Source organism: Lynx canadensis, chromosome F1 (genome assembly GCF_007474595.2).
Source record: "Lynx canadensis isolate LIC74 chromosome F1, mLynCan4.pri.v2, whole genome shotgun sequence".
NCBI classification, from domain to species: domain Eukaryota; kingdom Metazoa; phylum Chordata; class Mammalia; order Carnivora; family Felidae; genus Lynx; species Lynx canadensis.
Window position 1 is genome coordinate 41,878,912 of NC_044319.2, and position 20,858 is coordinate 41,899,769.

Below are 20,858 nucleotides of genomic sequence, written 5' to 3' on the forward strand. Positions count from 1 at the left end.
GAGAGAGAGAATCTTAAGCAGACTCCGCAGTCAACACAGAGCCCCATGCGGGGCTTGATCTCACGACCCTGGGATCATGACCTGAGCCGAAATCAAAAGTCGGACACTCAACCGACTAAGCCACCCAGGCGCCCTTCCAGTAGCATTTTCAATCTGGAAAAAAAGCTGAGCACATGATAAATAATACATGCTTACCCACAACTCTACTATATTACTATTAATGCTTCTAACACTAGTATTATTTACATAGGAAGAGATGCAAGAAATAGAAGTGGATGAAGTCATATAAAAAGTTCTGGTGCTTCTCCCACGCTCCAGCAGATGGTTGTGTGCCCCCTACTTAGAGGCCGCTGCTTTAGAGAATGTTAGTGTAGGGGTGGGGAGGGGTACAGAACCAGGGGAGTGGATATGAGATGCAACGGACGTAAGAGGAAGATGGTAACTGGCCTCTTTGATATCTTCCTCCCTGTCTTTAGGGCGGATCGCGTGTTTTCGGAGCACCTGCTTCTAGGGCACCTGAGTGGCCCAATCGGCTAATTGGCCGACTCTTGGTGTCAGCTCAAGTCATGGTCTCACGGTTTGCGAGTTCGAGCCCCGTGTTGGGCTCTGCACTGACAGTGCAGGGCCTGCTGGGGATTCTCTCTCTCCCTCTCTCTCTGCCCCTCCCCTGCTCTCTCTGACTCCCCCCTCAAAATAAAGAAACTAAAAAAAAAAAAAAAAAAAAAAAAAAAAAAAAAAGACTACCTGTTCTTAGGAGCTCGTCAATTCCAGAAGAGAATCATAGCCGAGCCACCTCTCTTTCCTCTGGCCCTCTGCCCCACAGCCATCACCTTCAACTCTTGTCCAGACACTCAACCGACTGGCTACCAAAAAGGCCAGATAAGTGATCCTGAAAGCAATGCACGTGGGCATGGCTACAGAGGCTGGCAGTCTGGCCCTCTCTGCCCATCGTGCTTCGGGCAGATCTATTAGCGCTACTTTAAGATGTGAGAGAGACTCAAGCCAGAAGAACATCTTGGAGGGAAGGGAAGAGAAGGTGGGCAGGCCAGCGAAACAGCCAGAAAGCAGCTATGCTGTGATGTGAGAAGCAGAGGCAAGTCTAGTAACTTCTTCAAAGAAATACTGAGTACTTTACGGAGGGGTGGGAAAGGTTTCCACCAAACCCCAGGGGAAGCAGTCTCAACAGCTGGAATGAGGAAAATAGGTGATTGAGAAAGAGAGTGAAAGCGCCCTCCCTCGGAGCCTCCCCCCCTCCTCCACCCCCTGCAGGGGATTCCATGTTGCAGCCTGGGAGTCCCCTGTGTGATTTGTGCGCCCCGGGCTGAGTGAGGCCAACAGTGCGTGACAGCTTTGGACCTTCCCTCCCCAGCCCAACCCCAGGCTCTGTGAATTCTTTTCGGTTCAGCCCCTCCTTGCCCAGAGCCGGGCTTCTGGGATGGCTGGCATAATGCTGCCAGGCAGGGGACAGGGCAGTCTTGATGGGGAGAGGGGATGAGTCTTCCTGAGCCTGAGAACCACCCCCTCCCCCCACTGCTTTGCCCCCCCTTCCAGGCCAGGAACCCTTTGTGCCGCACTCCTTTCGCAGCTCAGCAGAAAAGCTTGCAAGTTCTGTTTCGTTCTGGACCTTCTTGTTGCCTTGCATGGAACATCAGCTAGGGGCGGTGGGGGAGAGAGATAGCACTCCCTCCTGGGCCGAGGCAGATGTCGCATCCACCCTTGGAAGTAGGGCTTTCACTCTTTTTATTTAGCTCTGACGTGTGAGGACCGGGGAGCGTGACACTGGAGGGAAGCACACGCGTGCGGTGTGGGAGCAGGTGGCCGAGCAGAGGGCTGCGGAGGGCAGACCAGGGAGCTTTCTTGCTCTGCGCCAGCTTTGGGGTGTTCAGAAAAGGCGTGGAGAGGAGGGCCAGACGAAGGGAGACACTCCCTGCCGACTCTGCGGGGCTGTGTGCACTGAGCATCAGGAAGGGGCCATTCTTCCCCAAGTCTGGCATCCTCTTGCGGTGACCCTGAGGAGATGGCTTTCTCTCTAGGGGCTGGAGGTCCAGCAGCCAGAGAGCACATCTCCGAGCTGTGGGTGTGCTAGGCTAGAGATGCTGAGGTCGTGGCATTTGCCGAAAGCCTGCGGTCCCTGTGCTGATGTCGAGCTCCCCCTCCCCTCAGCCCCCCCAAAGCAAGGTTTTTAAGGTAGGACTTGAAAGGTATTCTGCTGCCTGTTCTCCTGTACCAAAGAGGGCTGCCTTCCACCCCACCCAGGGCAACCTGTCCCTGGTACTATGTGTGTGGGAGATGAGTCTGCTTCTCTTTGGCAAGGTGTCATAACTCAGCCAGCTGGGAAGTCCCTCGTGATGTCTGACCCAGCCCCACCCTTTCTGGGGCTGAGCTGGTTCTTGTGAGGGGTGCCGCTGCCGACAGCGCTTGGCGTCCCAGGGAGGCTGGCCCTGGCCCTTCCCTGCTGGAGCCAGGCCACTGAGGGCCGGGCTGCCGCCTCTCCTCCCAAGCCCTGGTTCCCCGCACAGACCCACAGCAGACACAGATTTTCCACTGCTGCGTATTCCGTCTCCTGCCAGCCTGGGCAGGGGCCGTGAAACTCCCCAGCACGGGGTAGGGTCGATGACTTCAGAGCCTGACATTCTTTGTCGCCTCTCCCAGCTCATGTGTTCAGTCTGGTTCTTAGAGCCAAAAGCACTCCTGATTTGGGTGGGGCTTTCTCTCTCCCATGTTCTTGGGGACAAAGACTCCTCTCTCTCTCTCTCTCTCTCTCTCTTTTTTTTTTTTTTTTTTGATGTATTTCTAAGGGAAATCCTTTTCCTGTGTTTCCAGCATTCTCTCCCTGCCAAGCTTCTCTCCAGGAAGCTGCGTATTTGAGAAGCCACTGCAGAGATCAGGGTCTAATACCCTGTCCTCGGCTAGAAAGGATTTATGCGAAGTTACCTCTGTGGAGAGCAGGGCCCGAGAGCCTCTGGGGGCAGGAAGAATGGAATGAAAAGCCCAAAATTGGGGATTGGCTGAGCTCCCAGGCCCGCAGGCTTTCCCGTGCCCTGCCACAAGTCGGAGTGAGGATTCCCAAGGCTACTCTGCTAACAGTCCCCACAGGCCCCTCCCTGCCTCAGGGCACACTGGGAACTGGGACGGCCACTTGACTTCTTAAGATAGCTACTGCAACAGCTTAGGGTGCCTTAAGGTGGAGCAGAGAGATGAGAGAGAACGGCAAACAGGAAGTTCGTGTGTGACTTGGAGGCCATCGAGGCAAGAGCAAGGCCTGACCTTTCTGTTTTCCATAATGTGTGTCGTTTGGTTTGCTTGGATCCAAAAAAGGCCATAATGAACCTTGTGTCGAGTGCGAGATTCATAGGTTGGACTCTGATAGACCCGGTGGCACCATCCCTGAGGACAGGAAGGAGACACTAACTCGGCCCGGTTGTAAACCGTGGGATCAGGGCTGATTGGCGTAGAGGCGCAGAGGAAAGCGGCACGCGGGCCACCGGCCATGGGACCCAGGGGGTGCCGGGTGGTTTCCAGGAGGCGGGAGCTTCGGGGCCCAAACCTGGGAAGTCCCGGTCCAAGCGGGACCAGTTAGTCACCCTGGAACGAAGCCGCTTCCACACCCCAGCCCCCTCTGCGTGTAGGTGGGCGTGCAGCTGCTTCCTGGGGAGTGGAATAGACTGTGTCGCATACGAGCCCGAGTAGTTACATAACCTCGCCAGGCCTCAGTCTGCTGATATGTAAAATGGGGTTAACAGTAACTGTCTCATAGGGGTTTGCAGCGTCTGAACGAGAAGGCACCAATGTGCCCGGTGAAGCATCTGGCACCTAGTAATCACTTAAACGTTAGCAACCTGATTTATTACTCATCCATTCAGTTCATTCAGCACATTTGTATGCGTACAATGCCGGGCACTGTTGTAGACCTAAGGAACAAAGACAAAGTTCCCGCCCTCGTGGGGCGGGGGGGGGGGGGGGGGTGGCCGGACATAATGAACACATCATATAACATATTAGGGGAGAAGACCTGTGGAAGGAAACAGTGACACAGCATAAGGGGATCGAGAGTGCTGGAGCGGAGAAGCCATATTATTAAATCAGTGAGGTCAGGGTCGGTGTACAAACACCGGAAAGAGGTAAGAGAATGAGCTAGTGAACAGCAAGCTGAGCCAAGGAGGAGCTACTGCAGGGCCCTGAAATAGAAGCTTCTCGAATGCGTTCAGGGCATGGCAGGAAGGCTTGCTGGGCAAGGAGCAAATAGTAGGAGTTGAGGGGTGGGAGGCCGGGGGCTCTTGAGGGGCCTTACGGGCCATCATAAAGGCCCCGGTGCCCGCTTTCACTCCAAGTAAAAGCCACCAGTAGGTGAGTGCCAGGGGTTGGGTTTGAAAAAGATCGTTCTGGCTACTGTGTTGGGAGGAGACGGGGCACAGGACAGCAGGGGTGGGAGCAAGGTTACCAGTTAGAGGACAGTCGTCATCACCCAGGCAAGAGAGGGTGCCAGCTCACACCAGGACGGTGGCAGTGGAAAGTGAGAAGGGAATAGACCTTGGGTATATTTTGAAGATAAAGCTGCCAGGATGTGCTGGCTGAATGGATAGAGCACGAGAGAGAAAGAGGGAGGTCACAGGGTATTAATCTGAGAACAGAGAGGGCAGGATGACCTCAGATGGGTGCTTTCAGCTAGATTGTTGTTGCTGCTGTGGCTTTGGCCTCCGTTGGGGTCTTGGGATGTCCCTTAAGATGACCTCTAGTATCTGATATCTGGTTTGCCCTCACAGTCATCTACTCACCTTGGTAAGGGGGCAATGGCATCTCCTCGCTGCTTCCTTGAGAAACGTCCCCGGGGAGACGAACAAATGATCAGAACTCCTGTTTCCCTCGAGCAAACCTGGCCCTCCAGTAGAGCGGTCCCAAACTGGCACAGCCTCGCTCTCTCAGGTCCTCGGGGAGAAAGAACCGGCCAGGACCCGCCGACTGCTCCGCCTCTGCCTGCCTGGGGGTCACGATGCCCTGCCCAGAAACACTCCTTTCCCAGGCCCTTGCTTTCCCTTCCCACTGGGAACCCGACTTTGCAGTGCGGTGGAGGCAGGGAGCCTCTGGGAAGCAGCCCAACTTGCTTCTAGTGCTTTGGCCAAACCCACTCCCCCACAGAGTTGGCTACGCCACTCAGCCAGAGGCCAGGGTGGCAAATCTGGGCACTGGGAGGCAGGAGGCCCTGGATTAGAATATGGGCACCGCTTCCCTGACCGGCTCCCCGTTTCCCTCTCAGACTGAGCACTGGCAGGTGAGAGTGGTCTCTATTCCCCAACTCCAACAGTGTGGAAGCCAGTTCACCACCACCGCCCCCCGACCCCGCACGCACACACACACACACACACACACACACACACACTTTTCCTCCACTCAGGGTCCTTCATCTACCCTCCCAGACAGGGGAGTATCTTGAATACCCCTCCTGATGGTTTTTGTCTTCTGGATGCAGAAATGGAGGCCATCTCAGACCCTACAAGCAACACCCCTTCTGGTTTCCCCTTTCCCAAGTCTCTTTCTGTCCGAGTACCTTCCCAAGGTCTGACCCAAATCTCTCCTCTTGCCACTTAAGATACCACTCTTGGGTCCTGTTGAGCGGAGACGGAGAGTAGAGGTCTGCCTTCACGCCACGCCCCCCTCCCCACCGGGGGAATAGCCCTTCCTGTTGACCAAAGTGTGAAGCAGCCCTCTGGCATCAGCATCTCCAATTCTCCTTGCAGCTTCCTGTCCCCTGCTCTCCCTCGTGAGGCTTCGTGGAGTGTCCCTGCCCTCTGATTCTAACTCTCCTCTGCTAGGACTTTCTTTTCCCCAGACAAAGCTCGCCCCACCCTGCCTGTGGGTGGGAACCCATGGAACAGTGCAGCTCCAGATGCCAAGCCCAGGGCTTATCTGCTGCTCTGGGTAAACAACTTGAGAAATGCCACCTGGCATCCGTTAAAGTTTTAGGATTTCCCTCCTTCCCCTACAGTATAACCCCCTCCTTGGGCCCAGCAGAGGAGCCTATATATAAGGCCTGGGGGCCCCTGGGTGGCTCAGTCTGTTAAGCGTCCGACTTTGGCTCAGGTCACGATCTCACAGTTCATGAGTTCAGGCCCCGCGTCGGGCTCTGTGCTGATAGCTCGGAGCCTGGAGCCTGCTCCGGATTCTGTGTCTCCCACTCTCGCTCTGCCCTTCCTCCCCCACTCTCTCTCTCTTTCAAAAATAAATAGACATAAAAAAAAAAAAAAAGTCCTGAAATAAAGGCGGCACTGAGAATAGGGAATAATTCTGCCTGTCCCTTTTCTCTCTGGAACATGTCTGGAATATGGGTGCACACTCATACAGGTTTATAAGCATATGTGCTAGAGGGGAGCGTGCTGGTAATCAAGGACTGCATACCGTCTGACTTTGCCTCTTCACTTTTGTGTTCTCTTTTCAATCAATGTGAATAATAGTGCTTCTCTTAATACCTAATACTTAGTCTAAGTAGTACTTCTCTAAGTCCACAGTACTTACTAGAATGGTAGCACCTCTTAGCGGTGTGTGTCTGTGTCTGTGGGGGAGGTGACACAATGGGGGAACATGTGCCTCAAGGGGATGGCCACAGTTGGGAGTCCGAAAGCCTCTCCTGTTCTCCTAAAGCCCCTGGAACTTCCAAACGGGACAACTGGTCCGGCTGTCTCCTAGCTTCCTAGCGTGACCTTGAGCAGACAGCTTATTCTTCCGGGCCTTTGTGTGTGAGGCAGTGGATGGAAGCTAACTCTGTTGTAGAATCATCACCAGTAGTTACATGTTAATGTGAGAGGAAAGTTCTGTCAGCCCCAGGGACCGTTTGAATGTCTGTGTTCTCAGAGCTGGAGCCTACAGCATCCTTGGGAGGAGGCGGTGAGGTGTTAGATCTAGGTTAGCTTACCCTGGGGACAGAGCAGCAGCCAGTAGCCGCCTGTGACCACCTTGTCCCAGTTTGCCCATTTTGAGACTGAAGGTACCACACACACACACACACACCCCCTCCCCCCCACGTCCTGGGCAAAGTGGGGAGATTGGTCACCCTGGCTGGATCTCATACTTGGGCAGAACAGGAAGCGGAGGGTCTTTATTTCGGTCTTTCAACTTCCTTCTTCTGTCCTTCATTTCTTCCCCTTTTTGCTCACCTGCTCATCCTACTCGTATCTCCTTCCCAGGTCTGTCTGGGAACCCTGCGGACCTGGAGAAACGTAAGCACGTGTTCGGACAGAACTTTATCCCCCCCAAAAAGCCCAAGACCTTCTTAGAACTAGTGTGGGAAGCCCTCCAAGATGTCACACTCATCATCCTGGAGATTGCAGCCATCATCTCCCTCGTCCTGTCCTTCTATCGGCCCCCCGGTGAAGAAAATGAACGTGAGTGTCCACAGCAGCCCAGCGCGGCTCTGATCGGCGTTCTTTCCAGCACCTCCAATAAGCACTGGTCTTAGCAGTTGGCAGGGTGTAGCTTAAAAGTTCGGGGGGGGGGGGGTTGGGCAGGGCTCTCCAAAGAAAACCAGCAAGTAGCTAGTAAGCTGTTCTTCCAACCCATCCTGATTCCAGGGTCTCCCTCCCCTTCTCCTATCAAATCCTCATGCAGAATATCAGGAGTCCTCTACCCTCACCCAACCAACAAAACCTGCTTCTCCCAGTGCCCCCCGCCAGCTATTTGGCATCATGGGAAATAGCAACGACCTGGAGCCTGACCACGTTAGGAATCATAAGTTCTGCACATGCGACTGGCCAGTCATTGGCAATGACAGGTTTCGTGCTATCTAGCACGCAAATAATTCTATTGGCAACGAGACGGTGCCCAATCGTGCCATCCTCCAGTACCCTCAGAGGATGGCTCTACTACCCAAGGGTTTTATTTTCTATTATTCTCCTTCCCTGACTTGCCGTTCTGGGGATTGTGGAGACACTACTTCCGTTTTGAATGTTAACAAAAGGCCCCCAGCTGACCCTTCCACTCTCTCCTTTCCCTGGGCTAGAGTGTGGTCTACCCGTAAGTAGCCCGGAAGATGAAGGAGAGGCAGAAGCCGGCTGGATTGAGGGGGCAGCCATCCTGTTCTCCGTGATCATCGTGGTGCTGGTGACTGCCTTCAATGATTGGAGCAAAGAGAAGCAATTCCGGGGGCTGCAGAACCGCATCGAAAAGGAACAGAAATTCTCCGTGATCCGAAATGGTCACATCATCCAGCTCCCCGTGGCTGAGATCGTGGTGGGTGACATCGCCCAAATCAAATACGGTGAGAACTCGAGCTTCTTGTACCTGTGACACCCTCCCTATCTGAGGACTAGGTCCTTTGGCATAGGGGGCTGGGAATCACCGAAGACCCAAAAAGATAAGACGGCCGTCGTGTTAGCTTCTAGGTCAGGGGAAGGAGGTTGTGGAGAAGGATCTAAAGAAAGAAGAAACTCTCCCCCAAAAGTGTCAGACTTGTACCCTGTGTGTCTTGGGGTTAAAAATCCATAATGTTGAGGCCATGAGAAGTAACCGTTAGTTCATAAGGAGTTGACAGGTTGTCAGAGATGAAGTCATCTTTCAGAGGCTCTCCAGGTACCCCCCTGGGCCATTGCCCTGTGGGCAGGGCCCGTGGAAGCAGCCCTGAAATGGGGTTGGATGGTTCCTACCCTCTGCCAAGCTCTTTCCTCCCCTCTTTCCCTGTTGCCCTTTCCCCTCTGTGCACTAGGTGACCTACTGCCCGCAGATGGGATATTGATCCAGGGGAACGATCTCAAGATTGACGAGAGCTCTCTGACTGGGGAATCAGACCATGTCAAGAAGTCTGTGGAAAGGGACCCAATGCTGCTCTCAGGTATGGCCTCTGGCTGCTTCAGCCCCCATTCTACTTCCCATCCTACCTCCCCCAGCCAGCCAGGCTACGGAGACCTGCTCCAGGCCTCGCTCTCTCTTCTGGCCCTACCCCCTCTCCTTCCCCTAGCTTCATCTGGGGCAGCAGCATATCGGTGGGTTGCATACAGGGTTATCGGGCAACCTAAAAGAGGTTCTCTACAGCAAGTGCTCTAGGAGCCTTGGTGGGGCGCTGCTGGTGGGGGTGGGGGTGGGGGAAGGAGTCTTACCCTAAAGCAGTTAGACGCACTTTTCTCCTTACCCCCCAATCTGCTTGGTCTATTTGATTTGATTTGATTATTATTTTTTAACTGTACATATATTTATTGAAAAGAATCCCTGTGCAGTTGAAACCCGTGTTGTTCAAGGGTCAACCATATTAGCTAAAGCTGGGAGCAACAGTACTTGGGTGAGTAAAGATAACCAGCGTTCTAGAACAGTGATTCTCAACCTTGGCTACCCGTTGGAATCAGCTGGAGTGCTCGGTCTATTTTAAATGGGCCCAGCTCTTGACCGTTTCCCACTATCTGCCGAGCGGATCATTATCCGTGGGGAAGGAAGGAAGAGGGACTGTTGTTTTCTAAGTTTGCGCTCCACACCAAAGCCTGGCTAGGGATAAAAAACAACACTCCTCCCACCTTCTCCTTTCTCACATAGGGACCCATGTCATGGAAGGTTCTGGCCGGATGGTAGTGACGGCTGTGGGTATCAACTCTCAGACTGGAATCATCTTTACCCTTTTGGGAGCCAGCGAGGGAGAAGAGGAAGAGAAGAAGAAAAAAGGTAAGGGGCGTTTGAGATGACATTCTGTTCCCACCCGTGCCCGTGGACAAAGCGGGAGGCAAGAGAACAGACCCGGATGGAACATCTGCGTGGAAGAAGCTGCTGGATGAAGAGCACAGATATCTGAACGTCTTGCCGGGATAAAGATGTCAAGCCTGGCTCCCCAGGGTGCTCTGATGAAAACCAAGTCAGGTCACCTCTGAGGCTCGACTCCCGTGTCTGTTAATGGCTGTGCAGGGGCAAGATGTAAAGCTTGCCCCAAGGGAGCTGGCTAGGTGCTCCGGCCCCAGATGCCCTCCGTGCAACCCCCCACCCCTTCTTCCACAAACGTGGGGGATTAAATGACCCGTCAAGGCTGAGGGTAAACTGCCAAAACCGTGGGCTGTCAGGGGAAGAGAGACACAGCTAGGAGAGTGGGAACAGAGAGGTAATGTCTCCCCCCAGAGTTAGTCCTGTCTCTGCCATTCACGTGCTCCTGAAGGGAGGAAACACAGAGGGTGAATGAAGAAGGGATACTGAAAAGAAATCTTCCCCTTTCCCTAGGCATTCCTTCTTTCCTTGGAGGAGGGAAGGATTTCTGTCCCTTGGCTAGAGGACCATCTCAGGCTGTTTCGTGGAGGGCGGGTCATCAAAAGGAAATGAAACACGTTCCCCCAGGAGCTAGACTAGTGGTTTTTGCAGCTACCTGCAAATGAGTAAGGAGGAAGCTTGCCTGGTGCCGGTGAATTGACACGGAGACCCCTTTCAGAGCCTTCGCCATTAGGCAGAAACAGTCCCAGCCTCTCACTTTCTAACCCCCACCCCATTTCTCCCAGCGATGTGACTCAGGCCGGGAGCAGCCTCCCAGCAGCGGCCGGGCTCCGGGAGAACGCAGCTCAGGTGTGGGTGTGCACTCACCTGCACGAGTGGCTGGTCTGCACCCCCAGGATTCAGGAGAGCCCCTCGTGAGCATGGATGTGAGCAGAGACGTGAACTTCCTTTATAGTCCCTTCCCTGCCGCTCAGCCCCTTTGCTGTCGCCCTTTTGGGCTCTGAGCAGGACCAACAGATTGGATATCTGATCTCTTAATGGTCGCTTTGGGTCTCCACCCCACTTTTTTCTTTCTTGTTCAAACAGGTAAAAAACAAGGAGTCCCTGAAAATCGCAACAAAGGTAACCTCGCCACCCACTCATTTACCATCTCTACCTGCCCACACTCAAATCAGACCTTTCCAGGCCATCTGCCTTCTCCCTTTGTCCTCTCCATAAATCTGTTATCTGCTGCTGTGGCCTGGATGCCTCATCCTGAGGAAGGTGCAGAGATTTGGGGGCGGTCTCGGGGGGGGGGGGGGGGGGGGGGGGTCCCAATCCCAATCCAAAATGGGACAACAGCACCCTCTGCTGTTGTCTCATGGAATCTCCTGTCAAGGTTTCTCTTGGGAAGCGTGTGGGATGGATCAGCTCTTCTCTGGGCGCTGAACGCATTGCTTCATTGCCCTCGGCCAGATTTAAACACCAAAGGTCATCGGTTTCCGGGCTGGAAGACTTCAGGGTCCTTACGGTGGAGGGAGATGGGGTGGGCAGTCCCTGCACCCTCCTCTTGCTAGCTGCCTCATCGGTGTCCTCTTCTGGTCTGGTCTTCTCTTCTAGTCTTCTCGGGGGTGCTTGGACAGAGCCCTTTCTCTGTACCTCTCCCCACCTCTTTCTTTGTTCTCCCCTCAGTCTGTTTTCTTCCTCCCGATCTGGTGTGTGTTTCCTTTTTGGTGGCTGTGTCTACATCCCGTCTCTGTCTTGTTTGTGAGTCTGACAACAGAGACAGTATCTCAGGAAGGGCATCCTAAGCAAAAGGGCTGAGCTCCAACGGGGGTGAAGCTGGAGGGGTGCTGGGACCCAGCGAGAATGGCTCTCTTGAGACAGCCACTAGTGATTATTTTGCTCTTTGGACCCGTGTCATAGGAGTCTTCAGGAATAAAGTCATCCCATCGGAGAACCAGGGCTCCACAGAAATAATTCTTTAATTTTAGGTCTCTTTAACTCTTCTTTCGAAAGCAAAATGGGTTTATATGTCTGTCTTTATCCCTCTCATTCCAGAGGGCCCCTCATACCAGCTTCTTCCCTCTCCCCCCCAAAAGACTTACCTCTGTACCTCCCCACTCTGTGCCTCCCCACCTTCGTCAGACAGGGGAGAAAGGGCATTTCCTTCCGCTGTCATTCGACTGATATGAGGAGGAACTGGAAAACATCTTGTATTGGGGGGGTCTGTGTTTCTCCCCTGACGGTCTATAGGAAGAGAGAGAGGAACCATTTAACAGAGCAGACCGGGAGGGCCCTTACGCTCTAGAAACGTCTTCCAGCCTTCCCCATCGGCCCCTTCCTGCAGTGAAGATTCACCATTCTGAGCACTGAATTCCAGGAGGGATGGTTGTTGGTAATAGCGCTTAGCGGCATGACTAATCCTCTTGCTGGAATAAGCCTGGCTTGGGGCTCTGAGGTGGTGCCAGGAAGCTGCCACTGAAGAGGAAACCCGTACCCCGAAAGCACTCCCGTTTCGTCTCCAGTTGTCAGAATATCATTCCAAGGCCCCAGTGGAGGGTGCAAGGCAAGTTCCCCGTCTGGCACGGGGTGAGAGTGGTCAGAATCGACATCGGGGGTCCGAGGTGGATTCCAGGAAGGAGACAGAGGAGTTGGGGTTCTCACGTGCTTGCCACTCGCTGCCGTCACCTTGCGCGCTCACCTGTCCTCTCTGTTGTGCGCACCCTAGCAAAAACTCAGGATGGGGTGGCCCTGGAAATCCAGCCACTCAACAGCCAGGAGGGGACCGACAACGAGGAGAAGGAGAAGAAGGCGGCCAAGCTGCCCAAAAAGGAGAAGTCGGTGCTGCAGGGCAAGCTGACGCGCTTGGCTGTTCAGATCGGGAAAGCTGGTGAGTAGGGCGGCGGCTTCTTGTTGTTCGTTAGTGCTGTTCCGGATCCTGGCCTCCCTGTCTCCCTTCTGTACCAACCGGGCCGGCAGAAAGAAGCCGAAACTTCCAAGGGGCTCGTGCAGCCCAGGGAGTAGGCCCCCTCTCCCTGCCACCCTCCGGCCACTCCCTGGGCCTTTTCAGGGAGAAGCGTGTCCCAGCGTGCGAGGGTTAAAGGCCCCGTGGTCTCTTGCCGCCAAGTGGGAAATAAAGAACTTCTGTCACACAGGGGAGATTTACTTCAGGGAGAGAGAAGACTCGTAACCACCCACCTGTTTCGTGTATTGACTTATAAATTCCTCAAGGGCAGAGAAGGCTCCTGTTTCCTGGAGGCAGTTCCCGAGTGTGGTCCTAGCATCTGGCCAGGCACAGGACAGTAAATTCAGAGTAAGGACTGGAAGAAAAAGGAAGCCTGTGGTTGGAGAGGCTCTTTCCAGACTGCCTCTACATTCTCCCTCTACCTTCTGTTGGGGGTTAAGGGGTGGGGGGGGAGGGGCGGGGCTGGAGGAGGAAACAGAAGGAATATTGCGCCTTCAGTGGGCAGAGCCCTCCAGGTACGGTCTTGTCCCACTGTTTAATTATCTCCTGGCCCCACCCCTCTCTTTACCACAATCAGAGGCTAGCCCAGTACATTCTGTGTGGACAATTCACCCGGAACCTAGTTAAAGCTCAGATTCTGAGTCAGGAGGTCGGGGCCTGAGAGTCTGCATCTCTGACAAGCCCCCAGGCGATGCCAGTGCCGCCGATGGGCTGACCACACACTGGGGAGCCAGAAGCTTTGCGGAGCCATTAACCCTGTGTGGTTGTTCCCGCTTACATCGACTGACAATCAAGTACAGTTAAACATTCAGTTCCTCGGTCACATCAGCCTGAGTTCAGTTGGTCAATGTCCACACTCAGGTCGTGGCTACCTTATGGGACAGCGCACTCAGCGAACGTTTGAAGCATCGCAGAGAGTTCTGCTGGACCGCGTTAGTCTAGCCCTATCCTTTCAGTTCTAGTACCCGGCTGATTTTGACCGCTGTGACATCTCTCGCGTATAAACTGTACACGGATGAGATGAATTGCGGGTGTGGAATCACGTTCCTGAGCCTGGCGCATAGGTGTGAAACATTAAACAGACCCCGCCTAACCCCTTCTATTGTCCTCCGGATCCCTGCCCTGCTCTATAGGGAGTGCGAGCTACCTGGTGGGCCGGCCACCGGGTCTCCTCTCTTGTTTTAGTTTACGTATCAAGCTAGGCCGGGAGTCGGGCGAGGCAATGTGTCACCCTGGGAGGGAGCACTTCCTTAAATTTTGGACCCTACGCACCCAGTTTGCCTCACATCAGCCCTGACCCTGCTGAAGCAAAGCTCAAAAGAATACGCTTTCATTGGTATAATCACCTCTAGCCTTGCTCTGATTCTCTTGAGTCATTAGGCCCTCAGGAAGAGCAAAGACCCAAACTAGACTGGGGTTTGAAGCAAAGCTCTTCCCAGATATTTTGCCACAGAGAGGTGCAGGGTGCCCGGATAGTGATTCCCTCAGCCTTCAGAGTGGCCAGACAGCACCCGGGCCAGGTGCTTTCTGACCTTGAAAAGATTCTTCCATTTACATCAGTGTTGTAGGATGACCAGCTGTCCCCGTTGGCTTGGGACTGTCTTGATTTTAGCTCTGAAAGTCCCACATCCCAGGGAACTGCACAGCCTCAGGCAAACCAGAATAGTTGGTCCCCCAGCCAGTGTCCATTCCAGAAAACTCTCTGTGGGGAAGGGGGTGAGGGGATAGGTGAAATAGGTGATGGGGATTAAAGAGTACACTTATCATGAACGAAATAAATAAATAAATAAATAAATAAATAAATAAATAAATAAATAAATAAAATTTAAAAAATTTAAAGATCATAATTTTGTTTTGATCTTCTTTAAAAAAAAAAAAAAACCTCTCTGTGCCTTGATTTCCCCATGAAAGGGGATGATCATAGTAACTTACCTCACAGGGGTTTCGTGAGGATTAAATAGGTCTGTATACGTGAGGTGCTTTACTTGGCCTATAGCAAGCACTATAGAAATATTTGCTTGTTGTAAACATACAAATTATTGTCATCTCCTATCTATGCCGTGTCAAGAGAAAGGTCAGGAAACACTGTTCTGAAAGTTAGTCATGCAGGTGACCTTAGGGACATCGCTGTGAACGAGTCGTGAATTGATAGGGGAGAAACCCAAATTGATGAACGACCAGGAAGTAGGCAGATACAGTCACTACGTTATGAATTGTGAAAAGAGGGTAGGTCTGAGATAGAGTCATGAAATGCTGGGTTTTTGTTTTTTGGGGGTTTTTTGTTTGTTTTTTGAGAGAGGGAGAGAGAGAAAGCACATGTGCATGCACACGGGAGGGGCAGAGAAAGAGGGAGAGAATCGTAAGCAGGACCTTCACTCAGCGCAGAGCCCGATGTGGGGCTCGATCCCATGACCCTGGGATTATGACCTGAGCCAAAATCAAGAGTCAAACACTCAACTGACTGAGCCACCCAGGCACCCCAATAAAATGCTGTTTTAGAAAACTAGACCTGCAACTATGTGGATGGAACTGGAGGGTATTATGCTAAGTGAAATTAGTCCGAGAAAGACAAAGGTCATATGACTTCACTCATATGAGGACTTAAAGAGACAAAACAGATGAACATAAGGGAAGGGAAACAAAAATAATATAAAAACGGGGGAGGAGGGGACAAAATGGAAGAGACTCATAAATATGGAGAACAAACTGAGGGTTCCTGGAGGGGTTGTGGGAGGGGGGATGGGCTAAATGGGTGAGGGGCCCTAAGGAATCTACCCGGGAAATCAGTGCTGCACTATCTGCTAACTAATTTGGATGTAAATTTTAAAAAATATAAATATAAATAAAAAACATAAAGTGTTAGATGACCTTGCCCAAAAGAAAAAAGAAAACTAGACCACCTCCTTGTTTATGAATGAGGAAACAGGCCCAGAGAGGGACAAAACCTGGCACAAAGCCACGAGTCCGGTTAGCGCAGGGCCGAGACTAGAGCCTGTGTCTGTGGGAGACAAAACCAGCGTCTTTTTCCCTGCACGGTGATGTGTAAGCAACAGAGAGTGGATAGGGGATCTGGGTACGACTCCCTAGAGGGAGTGGTTCTAAACCCTGGTAGCAAAGCCTCTAACTTCTGCCAGCCCACCTCTGGCTAGGGCCCCGGGAAGGCCCTGGAGCCTGGGTTCATGTGACTTGTTTCCCGGACAGGCCTCATCATGTCTGCCATCACGGTTCTCATCCTGATCCTGTACTTTGTGATTGACAACTTCGTGATCCACCGCAGAGCGTGGCTGCCCGAGTGCACTCCCATCTACATCCAGTACTTTGTCAAGTTCTTCATCATCGGCATCACTGTGCTGGTGGTGGCTGTGCCAGAGGGGCTGCCGCTGGCTGTCACCATTTCCCTGGCCTACTCCGTGAAGGTGAGACGGGAGCGAGGCTGGCTCTTCTTTCAGGACACAGATGGGAAGGGAGGGCGCCGTGTAGCCTGGGGCGAAAGGCCGGGCCATCTCCCCAGACCCTGCGTGGCACCTCGCAGGGGCAGAGGCCGCTGGCACTGCTCACAGGTGAAAGACCCTCTTGATCAGCCGCATCAGTGTTTCTGGAAGCCAGTGGAATCTAAAGAGGATTCGCCACAATGGTATCCTGCGTTTTTGTGCCAACAAGAGGAGGAGAGGTGGAGACATGTTGGCTGAAACATGGCCTTTGACCTGTATTCGGTCCCCTCTCAAGTCTGCTCTCATCTCCTTTGTAGAAAATGATGAAAGACAACAACCTGGTGCGGCACCTGGATGCTTGTGAGACAATGGGCAACGCCACAGCCATTTGCTCTGATAAGACCGGCACGTTGACCATGAACCGCATGACCGTGGTACAGGCTTATATTGGAGACACCCATTACCATCAGATCCCGAGCCCTGATGTCCTCCTGCCCAAGGTCCTGGACCTTATTGTCAACGGCATTTCTATCAACAGTGCCTATACCTCCAAGATTCTGGTAAGCTCTCCCTTTGCCTGGACGCTTCGAACGGGGTGGTCGGAAGGGACCGTCAATCTTCTCTGGACAGAGCAATTTTCTCTTGTTTGTTCTGCCTGAATTGCCATCCCCCGTCACGTTTCCTACTCCTCACTGAACGTGTTTGGCGTGACTAGGGAATGATCCATGGGAGGAGAGCGGAGGTGGGGAGGCAGGTAGAAATCTACGGCCATGAAGCGCCCACCAGGCACCATCTGAGGGCGGAATCTCTGGAAGAGACCTCGTGCTGGTAGCGGAATTGGGCTTACCAGGAGGAAAGTACATATTGTCCAGAAACTCAGAGAGGGGGTTAGAATGAGACCCGCACAGGTTGAGATTCCAGCACCACCCCCAGGGTAAACGGAGCCCCGGACGGCCCAGCGACCACAGTCGCCCCTGCCCACTGCCCGCTTACCCTTGGGAAGAAAACGCGTGAAAGTTTTGTCCTTTCCTTCCTCAGCTCTCTCCCTAGTCGAGGCCCGTTACTCAAATGCCACGTATGATTTTTCTCTCAGCCTCCGGAGAAGGAGGGAGGTCTGCCGCGGCAGGTGGGCAGCAAGACCGAATGCGCTCTGCTGGGCTTTGTCACAGACCTGAAGCAGGATTACCATGCGGTGCGCAATGAGGTGCCCGAGGAGAAGCTCTACAAGGTGTACACCTTCAACTCGGTGCGCAAATCCATGAGCACGGTCATCGAGAAGCCCAGCGGGGGCTACCGCATGTACAGCAAGGGCGCCTCGGAGATCATCTTGCGCAAGTGAGCACTTCCTTCCCCCGCTTCTCCTTCCCTGCGAAATCCTCCCCCCCAGCAAGGTCCAGGCAGCCCGCGCCCGTGCTGAGCCCCGCCGAATGATATGTGAGCCCCGCTTCGGGGCGGTGACCGCAGAACCGATATCTGAGCGCTTGCTCGGGGCCACGCAGTTTTCACGTGCCTTCGGGTGGCCTGTTCCATTTAATCTTCACAGCTCAGTGCAGCAGATACTGTTGTTATCCCCCCTTTGCGGATGAGAAAACAGAGGTCCCGGGAGGTGAAGTAACTTGCTCAAGGTGATGCAGCTAAGAGTGGCGCAGCCAGGATTCGGACCGCAATGATCCAAGCTCTCGTTTGCTAGCCTGAAAACAGAGAATAATGCCCACGGGGTTCCTATGATTAAATGGTTCAATGTAACTTTGGCCTACGTCAGAGACGTTGTGAGTTCGAATCTAGATCGCCACAACAGAGTGAGGCAAATGAATCTTTTTTTTTTTCCAATATATGAAATTTATTGTCAAATTGGTTTCCATACAACACCCAGTGCTCATCCCAAATGAATCTTTTTGATTCCCCAGTGCATATACAGCTCATGCTTACACTAGACTGGAGTCTATTGAGGGTGCCATAGCATGATGTATATATATATAAAAAAAAAAAAAATAACATACTTTATTTTATAAATACTTTATTGCTAAAAATAATGCTAACCATCATCTGAGATTTAGTGATCATAATCTTTTTTTTTAATTTTTTTCATGTTTATTGATTTATTTCGAGACAGAGAGAGTGTGTGTGCACGCATGCATGAGTTAGGGAGGGGCAGAGAGAGAGGGAGAGAAAGAATCCCGAGCGGGCTCTGCACAGAGCCTGACGCAGGACTCAATCCCATGAACCGTGAGCTCATGACCTGAGCTGAAATTAAGAGTCAGATGCTTAACTGACTGAGCCACCCAGGCGCCCCTAGTGATCATAATGTTTTTGCTGGTGGAGGCTCTTTCCTCGATGTTGATGACTGCTGACTGATCAGGGCGGTGGATGCTGAAGGTTGGGGTGGCTGTGGCAGTTTCTTAAAATAAGACAGTGAAGTGTGCCGCATAGATTGGCTCTTTTCATGAACAATTTCTCTATAGCATGAGATGCTATAGAGATGCTATTTGATAGCATTTTACCCACAGTAAAACTTCTTTCAGAATTAGCATTACTTCCCCTCAAACCCTGCCACTGCTTTATCAACTAAGCTTATGTACTATTCTGAATCCTTTATTGTCATTCAACGATCTTCACGGCATCTTCATCAAGAGTAGGTTCCATCTCAAGAAATTTTCTTTGCTCATCCACTAGAAGCAACTCCTCATCTGTCCGTGTTTGATCGCGAGATCATAGTCATTCAGTCCCATCTTCAGGTTCCACTGCTCCTTCCAGTTCTCTTGCTATTTCCACCACATCTGCAATGAATTCCTCCCCTAAAGTCTCGAATCCCGAGGGTCAAAGTCATCCATGAGGGTTGGAATCAATTGCTTCCAAACTGCTGTTCATGTTGATATGCAGGCCTCTTCCCATAAATCATGAATGTTCTTAATGGCATTTGGAAGGAGGTTTCCATTTACTTTGCCCAGATCTACCAGAGGAATCTCTATCGATAACCTTACAAAATGTGTTTCTTAAATAATAAGCCTTGAAAGTCGAAATTACTCCTTGATTCATGGGCTGCAGAATGGATGTTGTGTTAGCAGGCATGAAAACAACATTAATCTCGTTGCACATCTCCATCAGAGTTCCTGGGTGACCAGGTGTATTGTCAATGAGCAGTCATATTTTCAAAGGAGTCTTTTTCTGGGCAGCAGCTCTCAACGGTGGACTTAAAATATTCAGTAAGCCTTGTTATAAACAGATGTGCTGCCATCCAAGCTTTGTTGTTCCGTTTAGAGAGCACAGACAGAGTAGATTTAGCATAATTCTTCAGGGCCCTGGGATTTTCAGAATGGTAAGTGAGCATTAGCTTCAATGTAAATTCACCAGCTGCATTAGCCACTAACGAGCAAGTAAGGCTGTCCTTTGAAACTTTGGAACCCAGGCACTGACTTCTCTCTAGCTGTGAAAGTCCTGGATGGCATCTTCTTACAGTATGAGGCTGTTGCGTCTACACGGAAAAGCTGCTGTTCAGTGTAGCCACCTTCGTTAATCATCTGAGCTAGTCCTTCTGGAGAACTCGCTGCATGTGGCTGTCTAGTTTTCCCAACACCGTTATTCTACATCAGCACTTCCATTTTTATATTATGGAGATCTCCGCTTTCCTTAGACCTCATGACCCAACCTCTGCTATCTTCAGACTTTTCTTCTGCAACTTTTTCACCTCTCTTAGCCTTGATAAAATTTAAGACAGTTGGGGCCTTCCTCTGGATTCGGCTTTGGTTTATGGGGCTGTTGTGGCTGGTTTCGTCTTCTATCCAGACCATTCAAACTTGCTTCATATCAGCAACAAGGCTGTTTCACGCGCCTACCACTTGGGTTTCGCGGAAACAGTCCTTTTCGTTTCTTCTAAGAACCTTTCCTTTGCATTCACAGCTTGGCTATTTGGCACAAGAGGCCTAACATTCAGCCTCTCTCGGCTTTCCACATGCCTTCCTCATCAAGCTTAATCATTTCTAGGTTCTGATTTAAAGTGAGAGATGTGCACCTCTCCCTTTCACTTGAGCACTTAGAGGCCACTGTAGAGTTATTAGTGGCCTAATTTCAATATTGTTGTCTCTCAGGGGATAGGGAGAGAGACGGGGAAAGAGCTGGGCAGTGGAATCAGAACACACACAACATTATCGATTAAATTTGCTGTCTTACATGCGCGCGACTCTTGATGTCCCAAAACAATTACAATAGTAACATCAAAGCTCACTGGTCACAGATCACCATAGCAAATATAATAATAACGAAAAAGTTTAAAGTATTGTGAAACTTACCAAAACGTAACTCAGAGACAGGAAGTGGACAAATGCCATTAGAAAATTGGTGCCAACAGACTTGCTGGATGCAGGGTTGCTACAAACCTTCAGTTTGTAAAAAACAAAACAAAACAAAACAAAACAAAACGAGGCATGCCTATACAGAAAATGCCTGGCACACAGCAGTACTAGAAATGGTGCCTCTATGTTCCGTTTTCCTTCTCGCGCTCAGTTCTGATTATAGAAAGTTGCATAAGTTAATCAATGTGGCTAGGCTCTTCGCAGGTCATTAAAGGTTAGGCGTAGGCATCGGGCCAGTAGCTGAATTAACCAGTGCCTCTAGTTGGCTGCTAATTAGCCACTTTCCTTCAATGAGCACATTCCCGTGGAACACGCCCCATGCACTGAGTACTATTCTAGGTCACGGGAATTAAAACTGTCTCTCCACCTTTGAGAAGTTCAAAAGAGCAGGTGATCCCCAAAAGACTTCACATATGAGTAGGGACAGATGGTAGGGGGGAACGGCACCTTCTGCTTACGTGGACC

The 20,858-nt window shown here is 51.7% G+C and overlaps 1 protein-coding gene across 8 annotated transcripts in view; it reads left to right on the forward strand.

Moving 5' to 3' along the window:
* ATP2B4 (ATPase plasma membrane Ca2+ transporting 4) overlaps positions 1 to 20,858 on the forward strand; it is a 98,814-nt gene that overhangs the window by 51,382 nt on the left and 26,574 nt on the right. For 6 of the 8 annotated variants that reach the window (XM_030303425.2, XM_030303423.2, XM_030303418.2 and 3 more), the window contains exons 3-11: positions 7,179 to 7,376; positions 7,991 to 8,248; positions 8,693 to 8,818; positions 9,511 to 9,636; positions 10,753 to 10,788; positions 12,377 to 12,538; positions 15,815 to 16,029; positions 16,362 to 16,604; positions 17,138 to 17,379. In XM_030303425.2, the coding sequence (XP_030159285.1) occupies positions 7,179 to 7,376; positions 7,991 to 8,248; positions 8,693 to 8,818; positions 9,511 to 9,636; positions 10,753 to 10,788; positions 12,377 to 12,538; positions 15,815 to 16,029; positions 16,362 to 16,604; positions 17,138 to 17,379 (1,606 nt within the window). The remainder of the gene's footprint in view (positions 1 to 7,178; positions 7,377 to 7,990; positions 8,249 to 8,692; positions 8,819 to 9,510; positions 9,637 to 10,752; positions 10,789 to 12,376; positions 12,539 to 15,814; positions 16,030 to 16,361; positions 16,605 to 17,137; positions 17,380 to 20,858) is intronic. The other 2 variants (XM_030303424.2, XM_030303422.2) reach the window with 1 other exon arrangement.